Genomic DNA, 26587 nt, shown 5'->3' on the forward strand with positions numbered 1-26587 from the left:
CCCCAGTAAAAATAGCCAGCTTCTAGCACGTGTGTAAGTACTTCATGGACTCTCTGGCCTATATTTTTATTCCTGTTTAAAAATAAGACGCACAGAGAGGGTCAGCAATCTCCTCTGGTCACACAGCCAGCAATAAGCTAATGTGTGGTGCTTGGTAAGGACGACTGTTGTTCTGGTTCTACAGGGGCTCACACTGCCTATCATGGGGAGACTGGGTTCTAATTCATACAGCAACACTTGGAAATGAAAGCGCACGTTAAAACCCTAACCCGTGCTGGGTGCAGTGGTTCATGCCTGTAATCCCAGCACTGGAGGGTGAGGCAGGCGGATCACTTGAGGTCAGGAGTTTGAGACCAGCCTGGCCAACATGGTGAAACCCCATCTGTACTAAAAGTACAAAAATTAGCCGGGCATGGTGACGCATGCCTGTAGTCCCAGCTACTCAGGAGGCTGAGGCAGGAGAATTGCTTGAGCCTGGGAGATGGAGGTTGCAGTGAGCCGAGATAGCGCCACTGCACTCCAGCCTGGGAAACAGAGCAAGACGCCATCTCCGAAAATAAGGCCGGGCGCGGTGGCTCAAGCCTGTAATCCCAGCACTTTGGGAGGCCGAGACGGGCGGATCACGAGGTCAGGAGATCGAGACCATCCTGGCTAACACGGTGAAACCCCGTCTCTACTAAAAAGTACAAAAAACTAGCCGGGCGAGGTGGCGGGCGCCTGTAGTCCCAGCTACTCGGGAGGCTGAGGCAGGAGAATGGCGTAAACCCGGGAGGAGGAGCTTGCGGTGAGCAGACATCCGGCCACTGCACTCCAGCCTGGGTGACAGAGCAAGACTCCGTCTCAAAAAAAAAAAAAAAAAAAGAAAAAGAAAATAAAATAAAACCGTAACACCCTAACCCATCCTGGGAGGGGCCGGGTCGGCCCACCAGGGCTGCTTCCTGGGCTCATGAAGCCACAGTAAGTTGAGCAGCAGGTTGCTGGTACCTGTCTTCTCTGTGCCCTCCTGCCCCCGTGTCCCCAACCCCCGGCACAGGAAGCTGTGCCATCCGCCCACTGAACCGAGCCCTATCTCAGCCTCATCTACTTTATTTTTGTTTTTCTTTTTTCTGAGACAGGGTCTGGCTCTGTGGCCCAGACTGGAGTGCAGTGTCACGATCTCGGCTCACTGCAGCCTCAGCCTCCCGAGTAGCTGGGATGACAGGCGTGCGCGGCCACACCCGGCTAATTTTTGTATTTTTAGTAGAGACTGTTTCACCATGTTGCCCACGCTGGTCTCGAACTCCTGACCTCAGGTGATCCGCCCACCTCGGCCTCCCATAGTGCTGGGATTACAAGCGCGAGCACCGCGCCCGGCCCTTAGATCGTGACAAACGCGGGCGGCCTGTCCTGGAACTGCTCAGAACCACCGTCCCTAACGAGGCCTCAGGCGGGCAGCGAGGGCCGCGTCCCTCACTGGTGCCCGAGGGGCGGCGGCTTCAGGCCAGGGCAGAGGTGGGCATCGACGGCTAGATCACTCGAATGACACCGTGACACGAAAAGACCAACTAGCAGCGTCCGGGACGCAGCTGAAATGCTCCAGGCCCGGAGTGGGGACAGCCCCTGGCGGGCCGAACGCGGCTGCAGGTTCCGGACCACACGGATGGGCAAGGCCGGGCAGGGCCGACTGTCTCCGGCTGCGCGCCTCTTACCCCGCATCAAAGCCCGTCATCCCCGCGGGGCACCTCTCCAAGCCAGAGGCCCACGGCGCGCAGGAACCCGGCTTTCCCGAGACCTGGCCCGGACCCACCGGGGCCCGCCCAGTCGCCGCGGCTGAGGCGGCGAAGTTCCGCTGAGTCGCAACGCGCAGGCGCCGCACGCCAGGCCCCGCCCCCAGCCCGCGCGCCAGGAGTGCGCAGGCGCCGCAGCCAGCTCCCCCGCCCCCACCCGCTCCAGGAGTGCGCAGGCGCGCCGACTGCCGAGTTTTCTGCGCTTCCTTCTCCCTCTCTCCAGACGTCCTGGTCGTTCGGTCCTATGTCGCGCCGGGCCCTCCGGAGGCTGAGGGGGGAACAGCGCGGCCAGGAGCCCATCGGGCCCAGCGCCCTGCAGTTCGACCTCCGTGATGACGATGACGCGGAAGAAGAAGGGCCCAAGCGGGAGCTGGGTGTCCGGCGCCCCGGGGGCGCAGGGAAGGAGGGCGTCCGAGTCAACAACCGCTTCGAGCTGGTGAGGAGCGCGGCGACCCGGGTGGGGGCGGGGTGGCCCGTGACGTCGCGGGGCGGGACGAGCGTCCAGTCGGGTCTGGGAGCGGGGGGTCGTCATGCCAGGGGTAGGTCTGGTGACGTGGGTCCCGGCTGCAGTGGGGAGGGCGGGGCCGTGCGTCGGGGCCGGGACGACGCGGGTGGGCGGTGGCGTGAGGTCAGGACGCCGGGCCGCGGCGTTAAATTATGTTCTAACCCCGGTGAGGTGGGCGGGATCATCCCGCCCTCAGGGGCGGGGCAAAGAGATGGGGCGGGGCCATGTCGTCGGGGCGGGGCGACCGAATGGGCGGGGTTAAGCGGGGTCCGGGCTGTGGGGAGGGCGGGGCCTTAATGCCAAGGGCGTGACCAGCGTCAGCGGGGCCGGGCCACGATGTGGGCGGGGTTAAACGGGCCTGCAGCCACGTGGCTGTCGTGGGGCCATGACACTACAGGGCGTGGCTAAGGACAGGAGGGCGAGGCGATGGCATGGGCGGGGTTAAATGGGGCCTGGGGCCACCGTGGGGATGGGGCCTTGGTGTAGAGGCAAGAGTGGGTTTCTCTCAGTTCCGGAGTTGAGGACTTGCCAGGCCTCTGCGAGCATTCTCCTTTAATCCTCGCAACAACCCTGCCTAACCCAGGACCTTGCTCTTCTCCGCTGCATCCCCATTAGCCTAACCCAGGGGGTTAGTCTTACTCTTCGTTGCATCTCCGGCAGCACGTTTCTGGCACGGGGAAGTAGCCAGTTTGTCTGCATGGTTTGCACATGTGGTCCTGTGCCGTTTTCTCCTAAGCCCTGGCCTCCGTCTGTAACTCTGCCTCTGCGGACTCTGCGATCCTCCCACCTCAGCCTCCTGGGTGTCTAGGACTACGGGTGGGTGTCACCACACCACGCTAAATTTTTTTTTTGTAGAGACGAGGTTTCACCTTGTTGCCCAGGCTGGTCTAGAACTCCTGCGCTCAAACAGTCTGTTCACCTTAGCCTCACAAAGTGCTGGAACTACAGGCGTGAGTCACCATGCTTGGTTGACTGCCCTTCTCACATCAATTCCACCTTTACGGGTCTACAAGACTACCGTCAAGGCTCAGTAATTTGCTAGATTCACAGCAGTTACTGAAAGTGGTTTGTTTTTTTTTTTTTTTTTTGAGATGGAATCTTGCCCTGTTGCCCAGGCTGAAGTGCATTGGCACAATCCTAGCTCACTGCAACCTTGAACTCCTGGGCTCAAATAATCCTCTCACCTTGGCCTCTGAAAGTGTTGGCATTACACGCATGAGCCACTGTGCTTGGCCCCATAAGTCTTTTTAAATTTTTGTCAATATAATTTGTCAAAAATGATATCACATTTTATTTTACACTTCTTTGTTAGTGAAATGCAGCACCTAGCTATATACTCGTTGACCATTTATATTTCTCTTTGTGACAACCTGTTTATATCCTTTGCCTTTTTATAGGGAGTTTAAACAATCTTTTTGTTCGTGAAAGCTTGCTATCAGTTGTCTTTAACGTATTTTCTCAGTTTGTTTGTTCTTTAAATTCTTTAATTTCTGCGTGCTGAAAGATACCGGAGCCACTTTTCTCATTGTTACACATCCATCTCTCTATAGTGTCTTCACATAGATCTTCCCTGACGGTGATCCTCCTGCCTCAGCCTCCTGAGCAGCTGGGACTACAGCATACCCTACTGTGCTCAGCTTGTTCTTTTAATGCTTTTTTGTTTTTTCCATTTAAATATTTAATCTTTTTGGTATTTATATTTGTGTTGGTGGGAATTGGGAAACAGTGTGGTTCGTGAGTTGACAGAACAAGAGTCCGTAAGGTCAGAAACCACACACACCCTTGTGGACTTCCTGGAGTGAGTCTGGAGTGTCAGTAACACCAACAGCCTCCGTGGATGAGCATCTGCTTATTGTGCTTGTGTTCTTAGGAATTTCAAAGAATTTTATCCAATGGCACACATCAATCTTAATTTAAGCATTCTATACTTTTTTGCCCTTACAACTCATATTTGGAAATAATATAATAGAAATGTTTATTGGTGTTCTGTTAAATAGCTCTTAATAAACAGAAGTATGAGGGACATTGAACAGCCACTTAGGATTGAATGGTTTGAATGTGAATGCGTCAGTGAGAGACATGCTGTGTCTCTTTTAAAATTTTATTTATTCAGAGACAAGATCTCTTTATGTTACCTGGGTTGGTCTTGAACTCCTGGGCTCAATGGAACCTTCTGCCTTGGCCTCCCAAAGTGCTGGGATTACAGCTCCCAGTACTTTGGGAGGCAGAGGTGGGCAGATCACCTGAGGTCACGAGTTCGAGACCAGCCTGGCCAACATGGTGAAACTCCATCTCTACTAAGAATACAAAAATTGGGCCGGGCACAGTGGCTCATGCCTGTAAATCCCAGCACTTTGGGAGGCCGAGGCAGGCGGATCACAAGGTCAGGAGATCGAGACCATCCTGGCTAACACGGTGAAACCTCGTCTCTACGAAAAAAAATACAAAAAAATTAGCCGGTGTGGTGGTGGGCGCCTGTAGTCCCAGCTACTCAGGAGGCTGAGGCAGGAGAATGGCGTGAACCTGGGAGCCGGAGCTTGCAGCGAGCTGAGATCACACCACTGCACTCCAGCCTGGGTGGCAGAGCTAGAGTCTGTCAAAAAAAAAAAAAAAAAAAAAAAGAATACAACAATTAGGCACTGTGGTGGGTTCCTGTAATCCCAGCTACTCGGGAGGCTGAGGCAGGAGAATTGCTTGAACCCAGGAGGTGGAGGTTGCAGTGAACTGAGATTGTGCCACTAGACTCCAGCCTGGGTGACAGAGATTCCGTCTCAAAAAATAAATAAATAACAATAATTGGATGTGTCTATTTTTACATTCAACCGTGTCCGTTTTTGCTGTGTGTGGGTATGTGTGTTTTGGTTTTTTAGAGATGTGGTCTCGCTCTACTGCCCAGGCTGGAGTTCGGTGTCACAATTATAGCTCACTGTAACCTCGACCTTTTGGGCTCAAACCATCCTCCCACCTCAGCCTCCCGAGGAGCTGGAACTACAGGTGCGTGTCACCACACCTGGCTAATGTTTTCAATTTTTTTTTGAAAGCCAGTGTGCTGGGATTATAGGGGTGAGCTACCAGACCTGGCCTAGAATATTTTTTGAACTGATTGGTAACGAAAATAACAGCCCATCAAAATTTGTGGGATGCAACTGAAACGGTGATTAGAACTTTATCCTTGTAAATTTTAAATTAGAAGTGTTTAAAAATCAAGAAATTTACCTGAAACTTCTACCTTAAACTAGAAAAAGAGCAAATTAAACTCAAAATGTGTAGAAGGAAGAAACCAATCAAAGAGAGGAGTGCATAGAATAGAACATGGACAAAATGGAGAAAATGAGTAAGACCAAAACTTGGTTCTCTCAAAAGGTCAGTTGTTAAGAACTCTAGATTGACTGATGGAGGAAAAAGGGAAGGTCCAGGTACAGAACCGTTTTCAGGGATGGGAGAGTGTTCACAGGCACAGATGGTGCAGCCTGGGCAACAGAGCGAGACTCTGTCTCAAAAAAAAAAAAATCGTGTCATCACCAAAACTTCACTGGGCCTATCAAGAAGCAAAGAAGCAAGCAAGAACGGCCTATCACACGTGCCGCCCGTGTCCACACACAGGCTCCTGGGCCTATCACACGTGCTGCCCGTGTCCACACACAGGCTCCTGGGCCTATCACACGTGCTGCCCGTGTCCACACACAGGTTCCTGGGCCTATCACACGTGCTGCCCGTGTCCACACACAGGTTCCTGGGCCTATTACACGTGCTGCCTGTGTCCACACAGGCTACTGGGCCTATTACACGTGCTGCCCGTGTCCACACAGGCTCCTGGGCCTATCACACGTGCTGTCCGTGTCCACACAAGCTCCTGGGCCTATCACACGTGCTGTCCGTGTCCACACAGGTTCCTGGGCCTATCACACGTGCTGCCCGTGTCCACACAGGCTCCTGGGCCTATCACACGTGCCGCCCGTGTCCACACAGGCTCCTGGGCCTATCACACGTGATGCCCGTGTCCACACAGGCTACTGGGCCTATTACACGTGCTGCCCGTGTCCACACACAGGCTCCTGGGCCTATCACACGTGCTGCCCGTGTCCGCACAGGCTCCTGGGCCTATCACACGTGCTGCCCGTGTCCACACACAGGCTCCTGGGCCTATTACACGTGCTGCCCGTGTCCACACACAGGCTCCTGGGCCTATCACACGTGCCGCCCGTGTCCACACAGGCTCCTGGGCCTATCACACGTGCTGCCCGTGTCCACACAGGCTACTGGGCCTATTACACGTGCTGCCCGTGTCCACACACAGGCTCCTGGGCCTATCACACGTGCTGCCCGTGTCCACACAGGCTCCTGGGCCTATCACACGTGCCGCCCGTGTCCACACACAGGCTCCTGGGCCTATTACACGTGCTGCCCGTGTCCACACAGGCTCCTGGGCCTATCACACGTGCCGCCCGTGTCCACACAGGCTCCTGGGCCTATCACACGTGCCGCCCGTGTCCACACACAGGCTCCTGGGCCTATCACACATGCTGTCCGTGTCCACACAGGTTCCTGGGCCTATCACACGTGCTGCCCGTGTCCACACAGGCTCCTGGGCCTATCACACGTGCTGCCTGTGTCCACACAGGTTCCTGGGCCTATCACACGTGCTGCCTGTGTCCACACACAGGCTCCTGGGCCTATCACACGTGCTGCCCGTGTCCACACAGGCTACTGGGCCTATCACACGTGCCGCCCGTGTCCACACAGGCTCCTGGGCCTATCACACGTGATGCCCGTGTCCACACAGGCTACTGGGCCTATTACACGTGCTGCCCGTGTCCACACACAGGCTCCTGGGCCTATCACACGTGCTGCCCGTGTCCGCACAGGCTCCTGGGCCTATCACACGTGCTGCCCGTGTCCACACACAGGCTCCTGGGCCTATCACACGTGCTGCCCGTGTCCACACACAGGCTCCTGGGCCTATCACACGTGCCGCCCGTGTCCACACAGGCTCCTGGGCCTATCACACGTGCTGCCCGTGTCCACACAGGCTACTGGGCCTATTACACGTGCTGCCCGTGTCCACACACAGGCTCCTGGGCCTATCACACGTGCTGCCTGTGTCCACACAGGTTCCTGGGCCTATCACACGTGCTGCCTGTGTCCACACACAGGCTCCTGGGCCTATCACACGTGCTGCCCGTGTCCACACAGGCTACTGGGCCTATCACACGTGCTGCCCGTGTCCACACACAGGCTCCTGGGCCTATCACACGTGCTGCCCGTGTCCACACACAGGCTCCTGGGCCTATCACACGTGCTGCCTGTGTCCACACACAGGCTCCTGGGCCTATCACACGTGCTGTCTGTGTCCACACAGGCTCCTGGGCCTATCACATGTGCTGCCCGTGTCCACACAGGTTCCTGGGCCTATCACACGTGCTGCCTGTGTCCACACACAGGCTCCTGGGCCTATCACATGTGCTGCCCGTGTCCACACAGGCTACTGGGCCTATCACACGTGCTGTCCGTGTCCACACAGGCTCCTGGGCCTATCACGCTTGCTGTCCGTGTCCACACACAGGCTCCTGGGCCTATCACGCTTGCTGTCCGTGTACACAGGCAGGCTCCTTTCCATCGAAGTTCAGCTTGGCATAGAGCTTTTTATGAATTCGATTTGTCAAACACCTCAAAAGAAGATTTTTTTTTTTTCTTAGGAAGTCAGCATGAGTCAATAAAAGTAAATTGGGTGTTGGCCGGGCGCGGTGGCTCACACCTGTAATCCCAGCACTTTGGGAGGCCAAGGCGGGCGGATCATGAGGTCAGGAGTTCGAGACCAGCCTGGCCAACATGGTGAAACCCCCTCTCTACTAAAAATACAAAAATTAGCCGGGCATGGTGGCAGGCGCCTGTAGTCCCAGTTTCTCGGGAGGCTGAGGAAGGAGAATTGCTTGAATCCAGGAAGCAGAGGTTGCAATAAGCCGAGATCATGCCATTGCTCTCCAGCCTGGGCAACAGAGCAAGACTCCATCTCAAAAAAAGGAAAAAAAAAAAAAGTGAATTGGGTGTGGTGGCGCGTGCCTGTAGTCGCAGCTTCTGGGGAGGAGGATCCCTCGACCACAGGAATTTGAGACCAGCCTGGGCAGCATAGTGAGATCCCATCTCTAAAAACAGACAAGTAAACCAGCACCCAGCTTCGCTAAGAGACATCATCATCAGTTGAATGTTGGAGATGGTGTAGATCCAATTTACCAGTGACTGCCCATAAGTTAGAAACATTTCAACAGGAAGCTTTGTTTCAGCTTTCTTCCTTGACTGCAGGGTGCAAAGCAGCTGGTCCGTGCCTAGGCCCCAGGTTTGCCAGCGAAGGCCAGGCAGAAGGAGGTATCACTGTGAGAATCACCGTCATGGTGCTGCTGGGATGGGACAAGCCTTGTTTTGGTGGAGTTTCAGTGCTTTCAAATCAGGGGCTCTTTTTACATAACACGTCTATACTGCCGTGGATTTTCGCGACGGGCGTAAGATGCTTCTGAATTGTATCCTTGTCATGTGGAGCCTCCACTGGAGAGAAAACTGACCGGCGAGCACAGACCTGCCCTGTGCCGCCTTCTCTTCAGCAACCATGGTGTCTGCCTTGTGCTCCCGCCAGGGAGAGTCCCCAGGTGCAGCCGAGTCTCAATTCTGTTTCACAAACTATCTCAGGGCTGTGGGGCTTGGAGCTGATTTTGTTTTGTGAGCTTTGTGGTTTTCAAGGTGTTTTAATTTTTTTTTTTTTTTTTTTTTTTGAGACGGAGTCTCACTGTGTCGCCCAGGCTGAGGTGCAGTGGCCGGATCTCAGCTCACTGCAAGCTCCGCCTCCCGGGTTCACGCCATTCTCCTGCCTCAGCCTCCCCAGTAACTGGGACCACAGGCGCCCGCCACCTCGCCCAGCTAGTTTTTTGTATTTTTTTTTAGTAGAGACGGAGTTTCAACGTGTTAGCCAGGATCGTCTCATCTCCTGACCTCGTGATCCACCCGTCTCGGCCTCCCAAAGTGCTGGGATTACAGGCTTGAGCCACCGCGCCCCGCGATGTTTTAAATTAAACAGGCAGTTTTATTTATTTTTGAACCTTAGTGCATCTGATTGAATCAAACAATCTCCTAGTTCGTAAAGAATGGTTGATGCTGGTCTCTGTTAGCTTGTTTTTAAAAAAAATTGAGAGCTAGAGTCTTGCTCTGTTGCCCACACTGGAGCACTGTTACGTAATCGTGGCTCACTCCAGGTTCCAGACTCCAGCCGCTGGGCTCTAGCAGTCCTCCTCTGCCGCCCGATAGCCGGGACTCGACTTGCGTGCCACCACACCCTGCTGATTTTTTGTAGAGATGTGGTCTCGCTGTATTGCCTAGGCTGGTTTCAAACTCCTGGGCTCAGATGATCCTCCTGCCTCAGCCTCCCAAAGCGCTGGGATTATAGGCGTAAGCCACCGCACCCAGTCTGTTAGCCTCTTTTTTTTTTTTTTTTTTTTTTTGAGATAGAGTCTCGCTCTGTTGCCCAGGCTGGAGTGCAGTGGCATGATCTTGGCTCACTGCAGCCTCTGCCTCCCAGTTTCAAGCAATTCTCCTGCCTCGGCCTCCTGAGTAGCTGGGATTACAGGCACACGCCACCACACCCAGCTAATTTTTTTATTTTTAGTAGAGACTGAGTTTCACCATGTTGGCCAGGCTGGTCTCAAACTCCTGACCTCATGATCCACCTGCTTCAGCATCCCAAAGTGCTGGATAACAGTCATGAGCCACCGTGCCCAGCCAGCCTCTTTTATTTTTATTTTTTTTATTTTTTTAATTTTTTGAGACAGAGTCTCGCTCTGTTGCCCAGGCTGGAGTGCAGTGGCGCAATCTCAGCTCACTGCAAGCTCTGCCTCCCGGGTTCACGCCATTCTCCTGCCTCAGCCTCCCAAATAGCTGGGACTACAGGCACCTGCCATCACACCCAGCTAATTTTTTTGTATTTTTATTAGAGACGGTGATCTGCCCGCCTCAGCCTCCCAAAGTGCTGGGATGACAGGTGTGAGCCACCGCGCCCGGCTGCTCTTTTATTTGTTTAGTCTTTCACTAGCTGAAGAGCTAGAACTTTTCTAGTTCTTACCCTTCTCCCACTGCCTGTCTCCCCTCCCATCTGTATGTGAATGTATGTTGTGAGGTTTTATCCATTTAATATTATGCTCCTAAGATTCATCCATATTGTGTGTGCAATGGTGGTTCATTCATTCATTCATTCTCATTGTATAAAAGGTTCTAGACTTGGTGTGGTGGCTCACGCCTAAAACTCCACCTCTTTGGGAGGCTGAGGCGGGAGGATCGCTTGAGGTCAGGAGCTCAAGGCCAACCTGGGCAATGTGGTGAGACCCCATGTCTACAAAAAATTTAAAAAATCAGCCAGGCATGGTAGCTCATGCCTGTAGTTCCAGCTACTTGGGAGACTGAGGCAGGAGGATGCTTGAGCCCAGGAGGCCAAGGCTACAGTGAACCGAGATCACACAGCTGCACTGCAGCCAGGACGACGGAGCGAGACCCTGTCTCAAAAAGAAAGAGAGAAGGTTCCATTGTATGAACTGTTTTTATCATATGTCATTTTCATTTTCTATTTTGAGATGGAGTCTTGCTCTGTCGCCCAGGCTGGAGGGTAGTGGTGCCATCTTGACTCACAGCAACCTCTGCCTCCGGGGTTCAAACGATTCTACCACTTCAGCCTCCCAAGTAGCTGGGATTACAGGCGCCCGCCACTATGCCTGGCTAATTTTTGTATTTTTGGTAGAGATGGGGTTTCACCATAGAGACAGGGTTTCGCCATGTTGGCCAGGCTGGTCTTGAACTCCTGACCTGAAGTAATCTGCCTGCATCGACCTCCCAAGTACTGGGATTACAGGCGTGAGCACCTCGCCTGGCCTATCATTTTCATTAGGAAAAGTTTGTAGGTTGATGGGTCCTTGGTGCCTTTTTTTCCTGCCCTTCTGCTGGAAAGAAGCTGAGGCTTGAGGAGAAAGGAGGAAGAAGGAACTTTAATGCTTCGGCTGAATATATGTATTTAACATTTTGTCCTGCAGGTAGTCTTCTGTAAATGGGGTGAATTACAATATTTGAGGAGTGTTCCTTACATCATCTCTGAAGGCAGAGATATCACACAGCCTCGGGGCCCCGGCTTCCCGGAGAGCTCACTGACGAAGTCCCCCTGAGCCAGAGCTGAGTCACTGCTGTGTCCAGCGGTCTCCGGTTCTTGCATTCTCTCCCATCCAGCCTCTCACACTGACCCTGGGTGTCCCCAGCGCAGGCCCGTTCACATCTCACTGTTCGTGTCTCAGCATCAGCGTTCACACTGTGAGTAACGCCCTGGCTCTTCTCCAACCTGTTTTTCTAGATAAACATTGACGATCTCGAGGATGACCCTGTGGTGAACGGGGAGAGGTCCGGCTGTGCGCTCACAGACACTGCAGCACGAGGGAACAAAGGAAGGGCTCGGCGCGGAAACACAGAGAGCAAGACGGATGGAGATGTAGCTGGGACAACGCCCCCAGAGCAGGTGGGGGGCTGAGTGGTGAGGAGGGGGAATCAGACGGGAGGGTTTCAAGGCACCCAGCCACGTGTATCCCGTGCTGTGATTTTCCTTGGAGGTGTAATTTTCGGAGTTCAATTTTGGTTAACTGCTAGTTACCCCCAAATTTACTTGGGAACCTTGATGAGATTTGTATGAAATGTGGAAAGGTCCGAGGCCTGTCTCCTGTGTTCAGGAGAGTCTGTGCCTGCCCAGCAGTGTGTGTAATGACACATATGTGTTCTTCCTAACTGTGCCTGAGTGTCTGCTTGGCTGAGTTGTGGATCTGGGTGCTGGTGTAAGTGAACTTTGAAGAAACGTGCAGGTCAGGTCAATGTGGGATGGGCAGAGATGCAGATAACCTGCTGCTGCACTCCACAGCACAGAAGAGGGGCCCTAAAAGGAGAGCTTGTGTTCATTTCTCCAACATGTGTTCTTGGGGGCCTTCCTGGGTGCTGGGAACGCGCCTTTGCCCCCCAGGAGCCTCTGGTTGAGAGGGCAACATAGAGGTGAAGTGACAAGTGGGTCCTGCCTTGAGGCTCGGGGTCCTGGGGGCTTCCCGCGGAGCCTTTATGCTGTTAGAAGGGGTTGGCCAGGTGCGGGTGTAGGGGACCGACCACAGGTGCGGGTTCGGTGTGAGGTGGTGGGGGCACAGAAAGGCCCTGGTCTTCAGGGAGTGGCCGACAAAGTGAGAAATGAGAGCTGGACCAGGTCAGAGCCCTGTGAGCCATTGTGAGGCTGGACACTAGAGGGCCCTGGGGACTCCTGTAGCACAGCCCAAGGGACGTGAGAGCAGGGGGCTCGGAGAGGTGGGAAGGTGCCTGCTGGAGGGAAGAAACTGAGTTGAAGGGACTTCCAGGACACGGAGGGAGGGGGGACTGCTTAGGTGAGGGTGGCGTCACGCTTGCTGCTTTAATTCTCAGTTCTTAAAATTTACTTCTCGTTCCACTGATTAAAATGTGTTCTTATCATTAGTCTAATGCAAGCGGCAAACTCCGGAAGAAGAAAAAGAAACAGAAAAATAAGAAAAGCAGCACGGGAGAAGCATCGGTATGTGAGTCGGGCCTGGCTCTGCTTTCTCCCTCTGCCTGACTCCCTCTGCGTTCTCTTCTGGCGTTTTTCAAGGTGGTGTTGAAAGAAGTTTACTTAGTATTTTTATTCCTTCCTATTAGGAGTATAACTAATTAAGAGATCAGAGAAAAAGAAAAGGAAAAACTGCTTGCTAAATTCTGCTTCCTGTTTTTACCCTTGTTCCTTGGGGTTGCGCTCTGCTCTATGTCTCTGGGGGAATGTGTGATCTCGTGAGGACGTCCCTCCTAGTCCTGGTGCTCCTGTGGCCCGCGGGGCGCTTGCTGTTTGCCTTGACATCTGTGCCATGCTTACGGGTTAATTGGATGGTGGGCATAGAACCCACCACTGGAGCTAGTCTGTCATCAGAAAAAAATACGTTTTCATCATTGCCCTTCGTCCCCGTCTGAGTGCGTCCTGAGATGAGGGTGTCGCTAAGTCCCAACCCTGTTCGCCTGAGGAGGTGAGCACACCGGGAAGACGTGGGATGCCCCGTTTTTTCCAGGGTCCTTCTGGCTCCGTGATTCTGTCTATGCTGAGCGCTTCTTAGAAAGCATCTCCTCTTTTTTCTAAATGCGTGGATGGTACATAGTGTTTGACTTACCCTGTCCTTTAGGAAGGAAATACGATATAATAGGTCTTTTTTAAAATACATAATTTTGTTATTGTTACAACATTTAAAATAATGTCAGTGTGGTGATTAAGAGGTTGTTTTGGGGCTTTTAGGAAAACGTACTAGAAGATATTGATCGCATCCTGGAGAGGATTGAGGACAGCACTGGGTGGAACCATCCCGGCCCAGCTCCCCTGAGCTCCAGGAAGCACATTCTCTACGTGGAGCACAGGTGTGGCCCCCGCCCTTCTCTGCAGCTGCCACAGAGACTCCATGGGAGGAAAAGGTTCTCTAAGAAAGGAAAAAGAAAATGTACTATCTTTATTTAAAAATAATATGAGTTTATTGGCCGGGCGCAGTGGCTCACGCCTGTAATCCCAGCACTTTGGGAGGCCGAGGCGGGCGGATCACGAGGTCAGGAGATAGAGACCATCCTGGCTAACACGGTGAAACCCCGTGTCTACTAAAAATACAAAAAATTAGCCGGGCGTGGTGGTGGGTGCCTGTAGTCCCAGCTACTTGGAAGGCTGAGGCAGGAGAATGGCGTGAACCCGGGAGGCAGAGCTTGCAGTGAGCCGAGGTCGCACCACTGCACTCAGCCTGGGTGACAGAGTAAGACTCGTCTCAAAAAATAATAATAATAATGAGTTTATTATTAATCATTTAGGAAATAGGCTGGGCCCCATGGCTCAGGCCTGTAATCCCAGCACTTTGGGAGGCTGAGGCGGGCAGATCACCCAAGGTCAGGAGTTTGAGACCAGCCTGGCCAACATGGAGAAACCCCGTCTCTAGTAAAAATACAAAAATTTCTGGGTGCAGTGGCTCACGCCTGTAATCCCAGCACTTTGAGAGGCTGAATCGGGTGGAACACCTGAGGTCGGGAGTTTGAGACCAGCCTGACCAACATGGAGAAACCCCGTCTCTAGTAAAAATACAAAATTAGCTAGGCATGGTGGTGCACACCTGTAATCCCAGCTACTGGAGAGACTGAGGCAGGAAAATTGCTTGAACCTGGGAGGCAGAGGTTGCAGTGAGCTGAGACTGCGTCACTGCACTCCAGCCTGGGCAACAAGCAAAACTCTGTCTCAGAAGAAAAAAGAAAAAAAAAATACAAACATTAGCTGGATGTGGTGGTGGGTGCCTGTAATTCCAGCCACTCAGGAGGCTGAGGTGGGAGAATCTCTTGAACCCAGGAGGCAGAGGTTGCAGTGAACCAAAGATCATGTCACTGCACTCCAGCCTGGGTGACAGAGCAAGACTCTGTCTCCCAAAAAAAGGAAATAGGAACAAGGAGGAAAGGAAGTCATCCATATTTCAGAGGACTTTTAGCTTTACTTCTTACGTATCTGAGAGAGTTCCTTCTTTTTCTTTTTTTTAAGAGACAGGATCTCTCTGTCACCCAGGCTGGAGTGCAGTGTTGTGATCATAGTCCACTGCAGCCTTAACCTCCTGGGCTTGAGAGATTCTCTTGCCTCAGCCTCCCAAAAGGCTGGAATTACAGGTGTGAACCACCACATCTGGTCAAAAAGTTCCTCCTTATCCTGTCATCCTTGGATGACTGTTCCTCTTTTGGTCTTATAGATGCTTAATGAATTGCTATCTCTACTTCAGACATTATTGCCAGCTTAAAAAAAACAGTGCCCTGGAGTCAGTTAAGACACAGTAATGTGGTCTCAGGGTGCGTGCACTGCCCTGACCCAGCCTCAGAAACAGATGTGTGTCACACACAGGGCCTCTTGACACAGCGCTCACCGAGCGCCGTCGCAGCAGAGTGACCAGCGGCTTCCCTGTGGTGCCCACAGTGGCGAGGCCTCAACCATGGATGGGGTGGTGATTTGAAAGAAAGGAGGCCTGGAAGCTGCCTTTCAAGCCAAAAATCCATTTTCTTTCCTTGATTATTAGGTGGCTTTCTGAAATTTTTGGAATCATTGTAGAACATAATTTCATGTTTCTTTCTAAAATTTTCAATTCCCTAGACACTTGAATCCAGACACAGAACTGAAAAGGTATTTTGGTGCCCGGGCAGTCCTGGGGGAACAAAGGTAAGGTCCACACTAAACTCTCTTCTCACAGCTGCTTCATTCCTTCTTAGGCTCTTGACGGGGTGGTGTTCCCGAAGCCAGTTAACCCCTGAGGGAGAATATTGGAAGCCAGAGTCACACGTAACCCTTAGAACTGGGATCTGAAAGGGAGTCCACAGATTGTGTATAACCTTGTCTGTGACTGTGGGTTGTGGAGATACCCAGAGTCGTTGGTCTCCATCCCCAGTGTAAGGTTTCAAAAGCCAGACTGGATGTGGTGCTTACGCCTGTAATCCCAGCACTTTGGGAGGCTGAGGCAGGTGGATCACCTGAAGTCAGGAGTTCGAGACCATAGTGAAAGCCTGTCTGTACTAAAAATACAAAAATCGGCTGGGCATGGTGGCGCATGGCTGTAATCCCAGCTACTTGGGAAGCTGAGGCAGGAGAATTGCTTGAACCCAGGAGGCAGAGGTTGCAATGAGCTGAGATCACACCACTGCACTCCAGCCTGGGCCACAAAGTGTGACCCCGTCTCAAAAGTTTTCAAAAGCTGTTACATTTTTTTTTTTTTTTTTTTTTTTTTGAGACGGAGTCTTGCTCTGTAGCCCGGGCTGGAGTGCAGTGGCCAGATCTCAGCTCACTGCAAGCTCCGCCTCCTGGGTTCACGCCATTCTCCTGCCTCAGCCTCCGGAGTAGCTGGGACTACAGGCGCCCGCCACCGCGCCCGGCTAGTTTTTTGTATTTTTAGTAGAGACGGGGTTTCACCGTGTTAGCCAGGATGGTCTCGATCTCCTGACCTCGTGATCCGCCCGTCTCGGCCTCCCTAAGTGCTGGGATTACAGGCTTGAGCCACCGCGCCCGGCCAAGCTGTTACATTTTTAAGATTCTAGTTTTGTTGCAGTGGCTCATGCCTATAATCCCAGCACTTTGGGAGGCCGAGGCGGGCAGATCACCTGAGGTCGGGAGTTGGAGATCAGCCTGACCAACATGGAGAAACCCTGTCTCTATTAAAAATACAAAAAATTAGCCGGGGGTGGTGGTGCATGCCTGTAATCCCAGTTATTCGGGAGGCTGAAGTAGGAGAATCGCTTGAAACCGGGAGATGGAGGTTGCGGTGAGCCAAGATCGTGCCATTGCACTCCAGCCTGGGCAACGAGAGTGAAACTCCATCTCAAAAAAAAAAAAAAGAGGTTCCAGTTTTGCTTCTCAGAGCAAAACTGACGTGAAGTTCAGGTTCTGACATGAGTTTCTTTCTTTCTTTCTTTCTTTTTTGGAGACAGATTCTTGCTCTGTTGTGCAGGCTGGAGCTCAGTGGTACGATCCCAGCTCACTGTAACCTCTGCCTCCTGGGTTTAAGCAATTCTCCTGCCTCAGCCTCCCAAGTAGCTGGGATTGCAGGTGCCCGCCACCACGCCCAGCTAATTTTTTTTTTTTTTTTTTTTTTTTAGTAGAGATGGAGTTTCACCATGTTGGCCAAGCTGGTCTCGAACTCCTGACCTCAGGTGATCCACCTGCCTTGGCCTCTCAAAGTGCTGGGATTACAGGCGTGAGCCATGGCGCCCAGCCAAGATAAATTTCATCTGTGTCCATTCAGTAGTTCTTTTTTTTTTTTTTTTTTGAGACGGAGTCTCGCTCTGTCGTCCAGGCTGGAGTGCAGTGGCCGGATCCCAGCTCACTGCAAGCTCCGCCTCCCAGGTTCACGCCATTCTCCTGCCTCAGCCTCCCGAGTAGCTGGGACAACAGGCGCCCGCCACCGCGCCCGGCTAGTTTTTTCTATTTTTAGTAGAGACGGGGTTTCACCATGGTCTCGATCTCCTGACCTTGTGATCCGCCCGCCTCGGCCTCCCAAAGTGCTGGGATTACAGGCGTGAGCCACCGCGCCCGGCCCCCATTCAGTAGTTCTTAATGGTTGGGCAGCCCTAGATGAGGATGGCTGGCTGTGATGAGGAGCGCAGGGTCTTTCAGCTCCTTATAGGAGGAAAAGCAGGGTGTCTGCTTCTGGGACTTTACGTAGGAGGTATGTTCTGCCTCTGAACTCTCCATTGAAGTGTCCAGAAGGCTTTGTCTTTTTCTTTTTTTTTTAGAGACCTGATCTTGCTGGGTTGCCCAGTCTAGTTTTGAACTTGTGGCCTGAAGTGATCCTCCCATCTCAGCCTCCCAAATAGCTGGGACTACAGGCACATGACACCGCTAATTTATTTTATTTTATTTTTTGTAGACACAAGGTCTGACTTTGTTGTCCAGGCTGGCCTAGTGTCAAACTCCTGGCTTCAAGTGATGCTCCTCCCTCCGTCTCCCGAAGTGCTAGGATTACAGGCATGAGCCACCACGCCCAGCCAGACACATCCTCTTTTATTTGCACGTCTGAGTTCTAAGCATTGTTTTCTTTTGTTTTTTTTTTTTGTTTTTTTTTTTTGAGACGGAGTCTCGCTTTGTCACCCAGGCTGGAGCTCAGTGGTGCAATCTCAGCTCACTGCAACCTCCGCCTCCTGGGTTCAAACGATTCTCCTGCCTCAGCTTCTCAAGTAACTGGGATTACAGGCACGGGCCACCATGCTCGGCTATTTTTTGTATTTTTAGTAGATACGGGGTTTCACCACATTGGCCAGGCTGGTGTCAAACTCCTGACCTCAAGTGATCCGCCCGCCTCTGCCTCCCAAAGTGCTTGGATTAACAGCGCTGAGCCACCGCACCCGGCCTCCCAAAGTGCTGGGATTACAGGTGTGAGCCCCCGTGCCTGGCCTAAGCCTTGTTTCTGCACCATGGTATACCCGGGTCATTTCCTCACCCCAGTGGTCGCATGTGTCCAGATGCTGGCTACAGTCCCCCTTGTCTGCAGACATTTCTGTGAAACTGCCCAAGAATGAGTTTTCCCATCTTGAGTCACCTGCCAGTGCCCTTCGGTAGAGTCAGCAGCTCACACTCAGCGTCTGCCTGGGTCCTTCATCTTCTTACCGTGTAGATGATAGGGGTCTGGAAATCCGTCATCGTGTGTGGGCAGAAGTGTTGGTGTTTTGATTCTGGATAGATTGAGGATGTTTTCATGTGCTGTTGTTCACACTTTCCCTGGATTTCTAACAGGTTTTGCTTTATATTTTACTTTACATTTTTGGTGTTGGTGTGTTTCCTTGGGAATGTTAGTGAAAAATTGACTTTAAAATGTCTACTTTGTTATCTGTATTTCCCTGAGCTGAGGGTTCTGCCTCGTCCCACTCTTTGTTTGCATCTGCTTGGTCTGTCTTTGCCATTTCTTTACATTTTTGCATGGTTTTATTTCTGCAAATTATAATTATTAATGGTAATTAGTTGACAATAATTGCCTTTATTATTTTTATAGTATTATTATACTTTTTGTTATATTATTTCTTTAAAAATTTAATTCCTACCAAAAGACTTCCGTGGAGAAGCCACAGTTCCCTTTTTATTCATTCCTTGTCCTGCTCCTCTAAGACAAGGCCTGGCCTGTTTCTGTTTCCGCTTCTGGTGGTTCTCTCAGAGTCTCAGAATAACACAGGCACCGCTTTTCTTGGGCCCCTGACTTCCTACTATGCCAGCCGGGCCAGCTCATTGCCCTGGCACCTCAGCACTACTCCTGTTGCTCAGGGTGCCTGCCAGCCTTCAGAGCTCCTCCAGACTCCTGTCCCCTGCCCGCTCCCAGCATCTGCCCAGGCTGCCTCGTTGGGTCTGTTCTGGAGGCTTCCTGACTCGTTCTGTGGGATGGCTGACCTGGGGTCAGGGTGTCCCTGGGATTCTGTAGACCTGGCACAGGAGAGTGCTGAAGGGCTGACTCTCCTAGGCCTGGGCGTGTGCTGCAGGCAGGAGAAGCAGGCTGGGGCCACCTTCACGTCAGGAGGGCCCACCACGCTGGCCTCCACTCTGCAGTGGCTGATCTGGGGGGGCCTGGGGCCAGGGCAGGGATGGCCCCGCGGGAAGGGAATGGCATTGTGCTGATGGTGACTGTGGGCATGGCTGCTGCTGTCCGTGCTGCCACAGCTCCCACGCCCCACCTCTCCTGCGCCTGTGTGCTCAGGCAGAGTGCCCTGAGCTCTGTTATGTGGGGGTCTCTGCCACAGGGGTCAGGCCCACCCTAAGCACTGGCCAGGTGGTATCTGAGCGGGCAGGTAGGGCAGCATGGAAAAGGCACGGAGCTGCTGTTACATCAGAGATGGTTGGTTTCTTAAGTTGAGTGATGGGCATGTGGAAATAGCATGTTATTCTCTTTCTTTTCGTTTTCTTTTTTTGTTTTCTTCTTGAGACAGGGTCTCGCTCTGTCGCCCAGGCTGGAATGCTGGGATCACAGGTGCAGACCATCATGCCAGGCTAATTTTTAAAATCCTTCGTAGAAATGGGGTTTTGCTGTCTTGCCCAGGCCAGTCTGGAACTCCTGGGTTCAAGAAATCCTCCCAGCACTTTGGGAGGCCGAGACGGGCGGATCACGAGGTCAGGAGATCGAGACCATCCTGGCTAACACGGTGAAACCCCGTCTCTACTAAAACAATACAAAAAATTAGCCGGGCGAGGTGGCGGCGCCTGTAGTCCCAGCTACTCGGGAGGCTGAGGCAGGAGAATGGCGGGAACCCGGGAGGCGGAGCTTGCAGTGAGCCGAGATCCGGCCACTGCACTCCAGCCTGGGCGACAGAGCGAGACTCCGTCTCAAAAAAAGAAAAAAAAGAAATACTCCCATCTTGGCCTCTCAAAGTGCCGGGATTATAGGTGTGAACCACCACGCCCGGCCAGAATTGTTTCTCTCTCTGTGGGGCCCTCCCTGCTCCACTCCTCCCACAGCAGTTGCTGAGGCTTGTTTGCATCCTGTCCCTATTGCATCCCCACCCTGCCACACATGCCTTCTCCGCCCCTCAGTTTTGCTTCCACAGCCCCTGCAGGGATCAGGCAGCCAAGCCTTGGTCTCCACACACCACAGGAAGTAAAGCTGTACCTGTGTCCCATTCTCCCCAGGCCACGGCAGAGACAGCGCGTGTACCCCAAGTGCACATGGCTGACCACCCCTAAGAGCACCTGGCCCCGGTACAGCAAACCAGGTGAGGGTCTGCAGAGGCTGCTGGGGGTGGGTCTGGGCACTGGCCCGCGTTGGGCACTGGGGGGCATCAGTGCCCCTTGAGCCGAGCCTCTCGCTTCAGGAGCACCGGTGCGCACTGTGTGACTGTTTGTTGCCACACTGAGGGCTTGAGTGCTGGAGGCCTGGCCCGGGACCTCAACACAGAGCCTCCCAGGCACTGTCTTTGTGTGACTGTCTTTTCATGCAGGTTCTTCCTACCATTCTGCCATCGACCTTTCCCTTATGGAAGCAATCGAGTTCATTTTAAACTGCAGTATTTTGTATATTATGGCAAACTAATAAGTGCACGTGATTTTAAGATAAATTGCAGCAGTGAAGACAGGCACGGAGTGTTGGGTGCTTGGTGGTGTGTGCGGGGAAGTGTCAGGAGGCCCTCAGGGGCCAGGGCAGGGATGACCTGTGGGAAGGGAGCTGTGCGGTGCCCTTGGCGATTGGCTTGGCTGCTGCTGTCAGTGCTGCCGCGGCTCCCATGCCTGCCTCTCCTGTGCCTGTGTCGGGGGGGGTGCCACAGATTGCCTCGTACATTCTGTAAGGACGCGTCTAAGAGCGAGGCCTGTGCTGCCCAAAGGTGAACCCTGCTGCTCACGGCCCCTTCCCTTCCTGGCAGGAACCCCTGAGCACTGCAGACAGGGGCTCCGCGGCCATGTGTTCCTGCAGGCCTCGGGCCTTGGGCAGGGCCATCAAGAAGGTATCACTGCAGGGGACCTATTCCATGAGGTCCTGGGAGGCTGAGCTTTTCAGGTTTATCAGAAGAAACTGGGCCCCGTGCACCCAGTCAGACAGGAGGAGCAGAGTGAGAGGGTGGCCACACGCTACAGAGCTCTGTGGCTTCCGAGGCCTGGTGCTGTGGCCGGCTGTGCCACCGCACTCCACCCCGCCCTTCCACGGCCACCCTGGACATTCACCTCAGTCAGACTTGGTCTGGGGACAGTGCTTGGCCTGGTCAGATCTGGTGACCTGTGAACTGTGTGTCCTTGTCCCTGACATTCCCTCCAGGCCAGTGGGGCTTGAGCTATATCTGAGTTCTGGGGGGAAACATGTCTTGATAGGAAACTAAAGCAGATAGGATGCCGTCTCCTGGTGTAGACCAGACGGCGGGTGTTCTGGGAAGGTGCCCAGACCTGGGTGATATGCATGAGTACACACTCAGGTCAAGTTTGTTGATATCACAGGGGCCTCGTCAAGAACACGAGGGTGAAGGCTGTGCTTGGAGCTGCCCACGTCCCTGCTCCCGGCACACCCTCCCTGAGCACTCTCCCCTCCCAGGTCTGTCCATGCGGCTGCTGGAATCAAAAAAAGGCCTCTCCTTCTTTGCGTTTGAGCACAGTGAGGAGTACCAGCAGGCTCAGCACAAGTTCCTGGTGGCCGTGGAGTCTATGGAGCCGAACAACATCGTGGTGCGTGGTCCTTGCAGCCCCCGACAGAAGCAGGGGCCGTGTAGCCACCACTGCCCTGACAATGCCCGGGCAGCCCGTCCACCTGTCAGTGATGGAGCCCCTCTCTTCACAAACCCCCAGGCCTGGTGCCCCAGGGTTGCGAGACCCTAACCAACCCCGTCTTCAGAACCAGAGGGAGCCTGTCCTCACCCTCTCTGGCCACCCTCACCCCGTCCATGCTGCCTCAAGGCTGTGGTCAGGGGCAGGATGCTTCTGAGAGCTCCGCGTCGTCTTCCCTGTGGGAAAAGCTGCTGCTTTCCATTCCTCTTTCTTGGGGCATGGTGGGGAGTTAGGTGGCCCTGGCCTGGGCATGTCAGGTTTGAATTCTTGCTTTAAGTCGTGTCATTGGTTCAGCTTAGCAATAATAACTAGCCTGTTTTGAGTTGGGGGATGTTGTGAGTGTCGACCCTGGAAATTCCCGTTTGTTTTGGAGTCGGAGGCTCACTCTCTTGCCTAAGCTAGAGTGCATTGGCGCAGTCTCGGCCCGGGTTCAAGCAGTTCTCCTGCCTCAGCCTCCCAAGTAACTGGGATTACAGGCACACGCCACCACACCCGGCTAATTTTTGTATTTTTATTAGAGACCAGATTTTGCCACGTTGCCCAGGCTGGTCTCGAACTCCAGATCTCAAGTGATCCTACTGCCTCGCCCTCCTGAAGTGCTTGGATTACAGGCATGATCCACTGTGCCCAGCCTCCCCTGGTTTTAAATGCCTGAAAGAAAGGCGTGCCTGGTAGCTGGGGCCTTGCTGAGTGTCTGTCCCCGAGAGGGCTGTGTGTGCCTTTCCTCCAGGCTGTCCTCCCTTCCGGTAGGTTCTGCTCCAGACGAGCCCTTATCACGTTGACTCGCTCCTGCAGCTCAGCGATGCCTGCCGCTTTCAAGAGGATCAGGAGATGGCTCGAGACCTTGTAGGTAAGGCAGAGCCCCACCCGTTCCCGTCAGCTGTGGGAGCACCTCAGGCCATCAAGACAGATGCGGTGGTTAAGATGACGGGGTTGCCAGGATATCCATGACAGCGTTGTTGAGACACAACCCACATAGCACAGAACTTACCCATTGAAAGCTTTTGTTTGTTGTTGGTGTTTAATATACGCCTCAGCCTCCCGAGTAGCTGGGACTACAGGCAGCCGCCAACACACCCAGCTAATTTTTTGTATTTTTAGTAGAGACGGGTTTCACCGTGTTAGCCAGGATGGTCTCGATTTCCCGACCTCGTGATCCGCCCATCTCGGCCTCCCAAAGTGCTGGGATCACAGGCATGAGCCACCGCATCTGGCCCTCTGGCTTTTATTTACAATAAAGTTTTCAAGGTTCATCCTCATTGTAGCATGGACCAGAACGTTGTTCGTTTTTACTCCACCGTGTGGACGGACCACGTTTTGTGTGTCTGTCATGAGTTGACAGCCATGTGGGCTGCTGTAAACAGTGGTGCTGATGTCAGTGTGTGCGCACAGCCTCAGGTGGACACGCCTGTGCTGCACACGTGAACGGCGGGTTCTGTCATGACGTGGCGGCAGTTGTGCCTCATGGTGTTTAAGATGTTTCCGTCTCAAGCTGACAAGTTCTGTGGTTGAAATAAATGCAGCCTGGCATCCAGGGTACCCAGAGTCCTGTCTGCCCTCTCAGTGTCCAGGATTCCAGTTCATGACCTTCCGTCCAGACCTTTCCTTGTTGTCCATCATCAGAGGAGGGGCCGTGGTTGCTGTGTGTGGCCATGACACCTCCCCTGGCGTCCCTGTGCCTGCAGAGCGAGCGCTGTACAGCATGGAGTGTGCCTTCCACCCCCTGTTCAGTCTCACCAGCGGGGCCTGCCGGCTGGATTACCGCAGACCCGAGAACAGGTGAGTGCAGCCGCCCTGGAGGGGACGCAGCTCCCCCTCCCTTCTCCTGCGAGTGAGGCTGGGGGAGGTGCAGCGGACATCGCATGACTGCCCTCCAGGGTGGACCAGGGCCCACAGGTCCAGAGTGACCCGCCTTGCTCTCTCTGGGCCCAAGGATGGAGGGATTGGATTGGCTCAGCCCAGGTTTACATTTGTCTGTGGACATGCCTGATGCCACTCTGGAGGTCAGAGTGGGAGGTCTGCTGAGCCCAGGAGTTCAAGTCCAGCCTGGGCACCAGAGTGAGACCCCATCTCTTAAAAAGTAAAAATAAAAATAAATGTTTGTGTTAGAAATGAGCCTGGCTGGGCACAGTGGTTCATGCCTGTAGTCCCAGCCCTCTGGGAGGCTGAGGTGGGAGGATTGCTTGAGTCCAGGTGTCAAGACCAGTCTGAGCACCGTGGCAAGATACAGTCTGTATGTACAGAACATTTTTTTTTTTTTTTTGAGATGGAGTCTCGTTCTGTTGCCCCCGCTGGAGTGCAGTGGCACGATTTCGGCTCACTGCAAGCTCTGCCTCCCAGGTTCAAGCAATTTTCCTGCCTCAGCCTCCCGAGTAGCTGGTACCACAGGCACGTGCCACCACGCCCGGCTAATTTTTTGTATTTTTTAGTAGAGAGAGTTTCACCATGTTAGCCAGGATGGTCTGGATCTCCTGATCTTGTGATCCACCTGCCTCGGCCTCCCAAAGTGCTGGGATTACAGTCGTGAGCCACTGCGCCCGGCCACTACAGAACATTTTAAAAACTAGCTAGGCCTGGTGGCGCGTGCCTGTGGTCCCAGCTACTTGGGAGGTTGAGGCAAGAGTATAGAGTATCGTTCAAGCAAGCAGGAGGTTGAGGCTGCAGTGAGCCGAGATCGTGCCAGTGCACTCCAGCCTGGGCAACAGAGTGAGACCTTGTCTCTCCAAAAAAAAAAAAAAAAGGAAGTGAGACTGACAAACCACCTCTCCACAGTGGGCTCTGCAATTGCATTTCCTTCTATGTCTGGCTGAGAAAGCCTGTCCCTGGCAAGTTTAGAAGCTTTGGAGGGCTTTGCAGGTTTGAGCTTAAATCAGTGAGGAGCTCAGAGTCAGCCTGACCCTTGCTCCCCTGTGCTGAGCGGCCACATGTGCAGGACTCTCTTCTTTCAGATACTTCTGCCCCTAAAGCCATCCCTCTGGCATCAGCCCTCAATGGTCAGACCTGGACTGGCTTCCACCAGACCTTCCCGCAGCCTGTCCTGTGGGCCTTTTGTGGAGCAGAGCAGCTTCTGTCCGCTGTCCTGCCTCTCCTGTGTGCAGCGCCCTGTTTCTCTGGCCACCCTGGGTTGTCTCCAGTGTGGGATCCCCTCCTCCCCTCGGCCCTCCTGGGCCAAGGTCCACTGACCCCTTCTGCACGGATTGTCTGCACTGTGTGCTGGGTCTGAGTTTCCTCCACTGGTTTTCTTTATGTTAGTTTTATCTCTTCCAGTGAAATTCTTAGTTCTTTGAAGTAGATTATAAAATACTAATATTTCCAGACATGAAAGGGACAGTGGGCTGTTGATAGAAGCAGCAGCCCACCACCATCCAAAAGTCACAGGGCTCCATGTATCCAGCCTGAGTGCTGTTAGCTGCTGTTGAGACTGGAGGATACATTAAGATCGTAATTGTAACAGGAGATTTTAACTCTTTCCCTGTAAATGATAATTAATAAACAAAAACAAGATAAAGATTTCAAAGAAGTTTGATTTTCAGTATGCACATTTGTGTATACTCTGTAAAGGACAAAGAGAGCACATACCTCCTCTCCAGATACGGATCTCTGTGTGCCGGGCAACTAGGAAATGCCAGCAGAACCCAGAGAGCGGAATGGGGGTGGAGTGCTGGCCGGGGCGCTGAGTATAGTGCGGGGTGGAGCGGGTGCTGGCCGGGGTGCTGAGCAGGGGGTGGGGTGGAGCGGGTGCTGGCCAGGGCACTGAGCAGAGTGCGGGGTGGAGCGGGTGCTGGCCAGGGCGCTGAGCAGGGGGTGGGGTGGAGCGGGTGCTGGCCAGGGCGCTGAGCAGGGGGTAGGGTGGAGCAGGTGCTGGCCGGGGCGCTGAGCAGGGGGTGGGGTGGAGCGGGTACTGGCCGGGGCGCTGAGCAGAGGGTGGGGTGGAGCAGGTGCTGGCCAGGGCGCTGAGCAGGGGGTAGGGTGGAGCGGGTACTGGCCGGGGCGCTGAGCAGGGGGTGGGGTGGAGCGGGTGCTGGCCGGGGCGCTGAGCAGAGTGCGGGGTGGAGCGGGTACTGGCCGGGGCGCTGAGCAGAGTGCGGGGTGGAGCGGGTACTGGCCGGGGCGCTGAGCAGCGGGTGGGGTGGAGCGGGTGCTGGCCGGGGCGCTGAGCAGAGTGCAGGGTGGAGCGGGTACTGGCCGGGGCGCTGAGCAGGGGGTGAGGTGGAGCGGGTGCTGGCCGGGGCGCTGAGCAGGGGGTGGGGTGGAGCGGGTGCTGGCCGCAGCACTGTCCACAGGGCGTTCTCCTTTGTGTCGCTGTAATTCATGTGGAACTATTTTGGATCTAGGAGCTTCTACTTGGCCCTCTACAAGCAGATGAGCTTCCTGGAGAAGCGAGGCTGCCCGCGCACGGCGCTGGAGTACTGCAAGCTCATTCTGAGGTGAGTGTCCGCTCAGGGCCAAGCCCGCCCGTGCTCCCTGTCCTGGCTGCAGGCCAGCCTGATGGTG

The 26587-nt window shown here is 53.8% G+C and overlaps 1 protein-coding gene across 4 annotated transcripts in view; it reads left to right on the forward strand.

The window, feature by feature from the left end:
• The first annotated feature begins 1911 nt into the window (after positions 1-1911).
• The window catches only part of TCF25 (TCF25 ribosome quality control complex subunit), a 35079-nt gene continuing 10403 nt past the window's right edge, over positions 1912-26587 (forward strand). For 3 of the 4 annotated variants that reach the window (XR_005243846.2, XR_005243847.2, XM_073015682.1), the window contains exons 1-10: positions 1912-2202; positions 11645-11806; positions 12794-12868; positions 13613-13731; positions 15476-15541; positions 20477-20559; positions 21864-21994; positions 22844-22943; positions 23779-23872; positions 26428-26520. Coding sequence is in view for 2 of the 4 variants with exons in the window: in XM_073015682.1 (XP_072871783.1) it covers positions 2011-2202; positions 11645-11806; positions 12794-12868; positions 13613-13731; positions 15476-15541; positions 20477-20559; positions 21864-21994; positions 22844-22943; positions 23779-23872; positions 26428-26520 (1115 nt within the window). In the remaining 2 variants the exon portion in view is untranslated. The remainder of the gene's footprint in view (positions 2203-11644; positions 11807-12793; positions 12869-13612; positions 13732-15475; positions 15542-20476; positions 20560-21863; positions 21995-22843; positions 22944-23778; positions 23873-26427; positions 26521-26587) is intronic. The other variant, XM_007994440.3, reaches the window with a different exon arrangement.

Source organism: Chlorocebus sabaeus, chromosome 5 (genome assembly GCF_047675955.1).
Source record: "Chlorocebus sabaeus isolate Y175 chromosome 5, mChlSab1.0.hap1, whole genome shotgun sequence".
Lineage (NCBI taxonomy): Eukaryota > Metazoa > Chordata > Mammalia > Primates > Cercopithecidae > Chlorocebus > Chlorocebus sabaeus.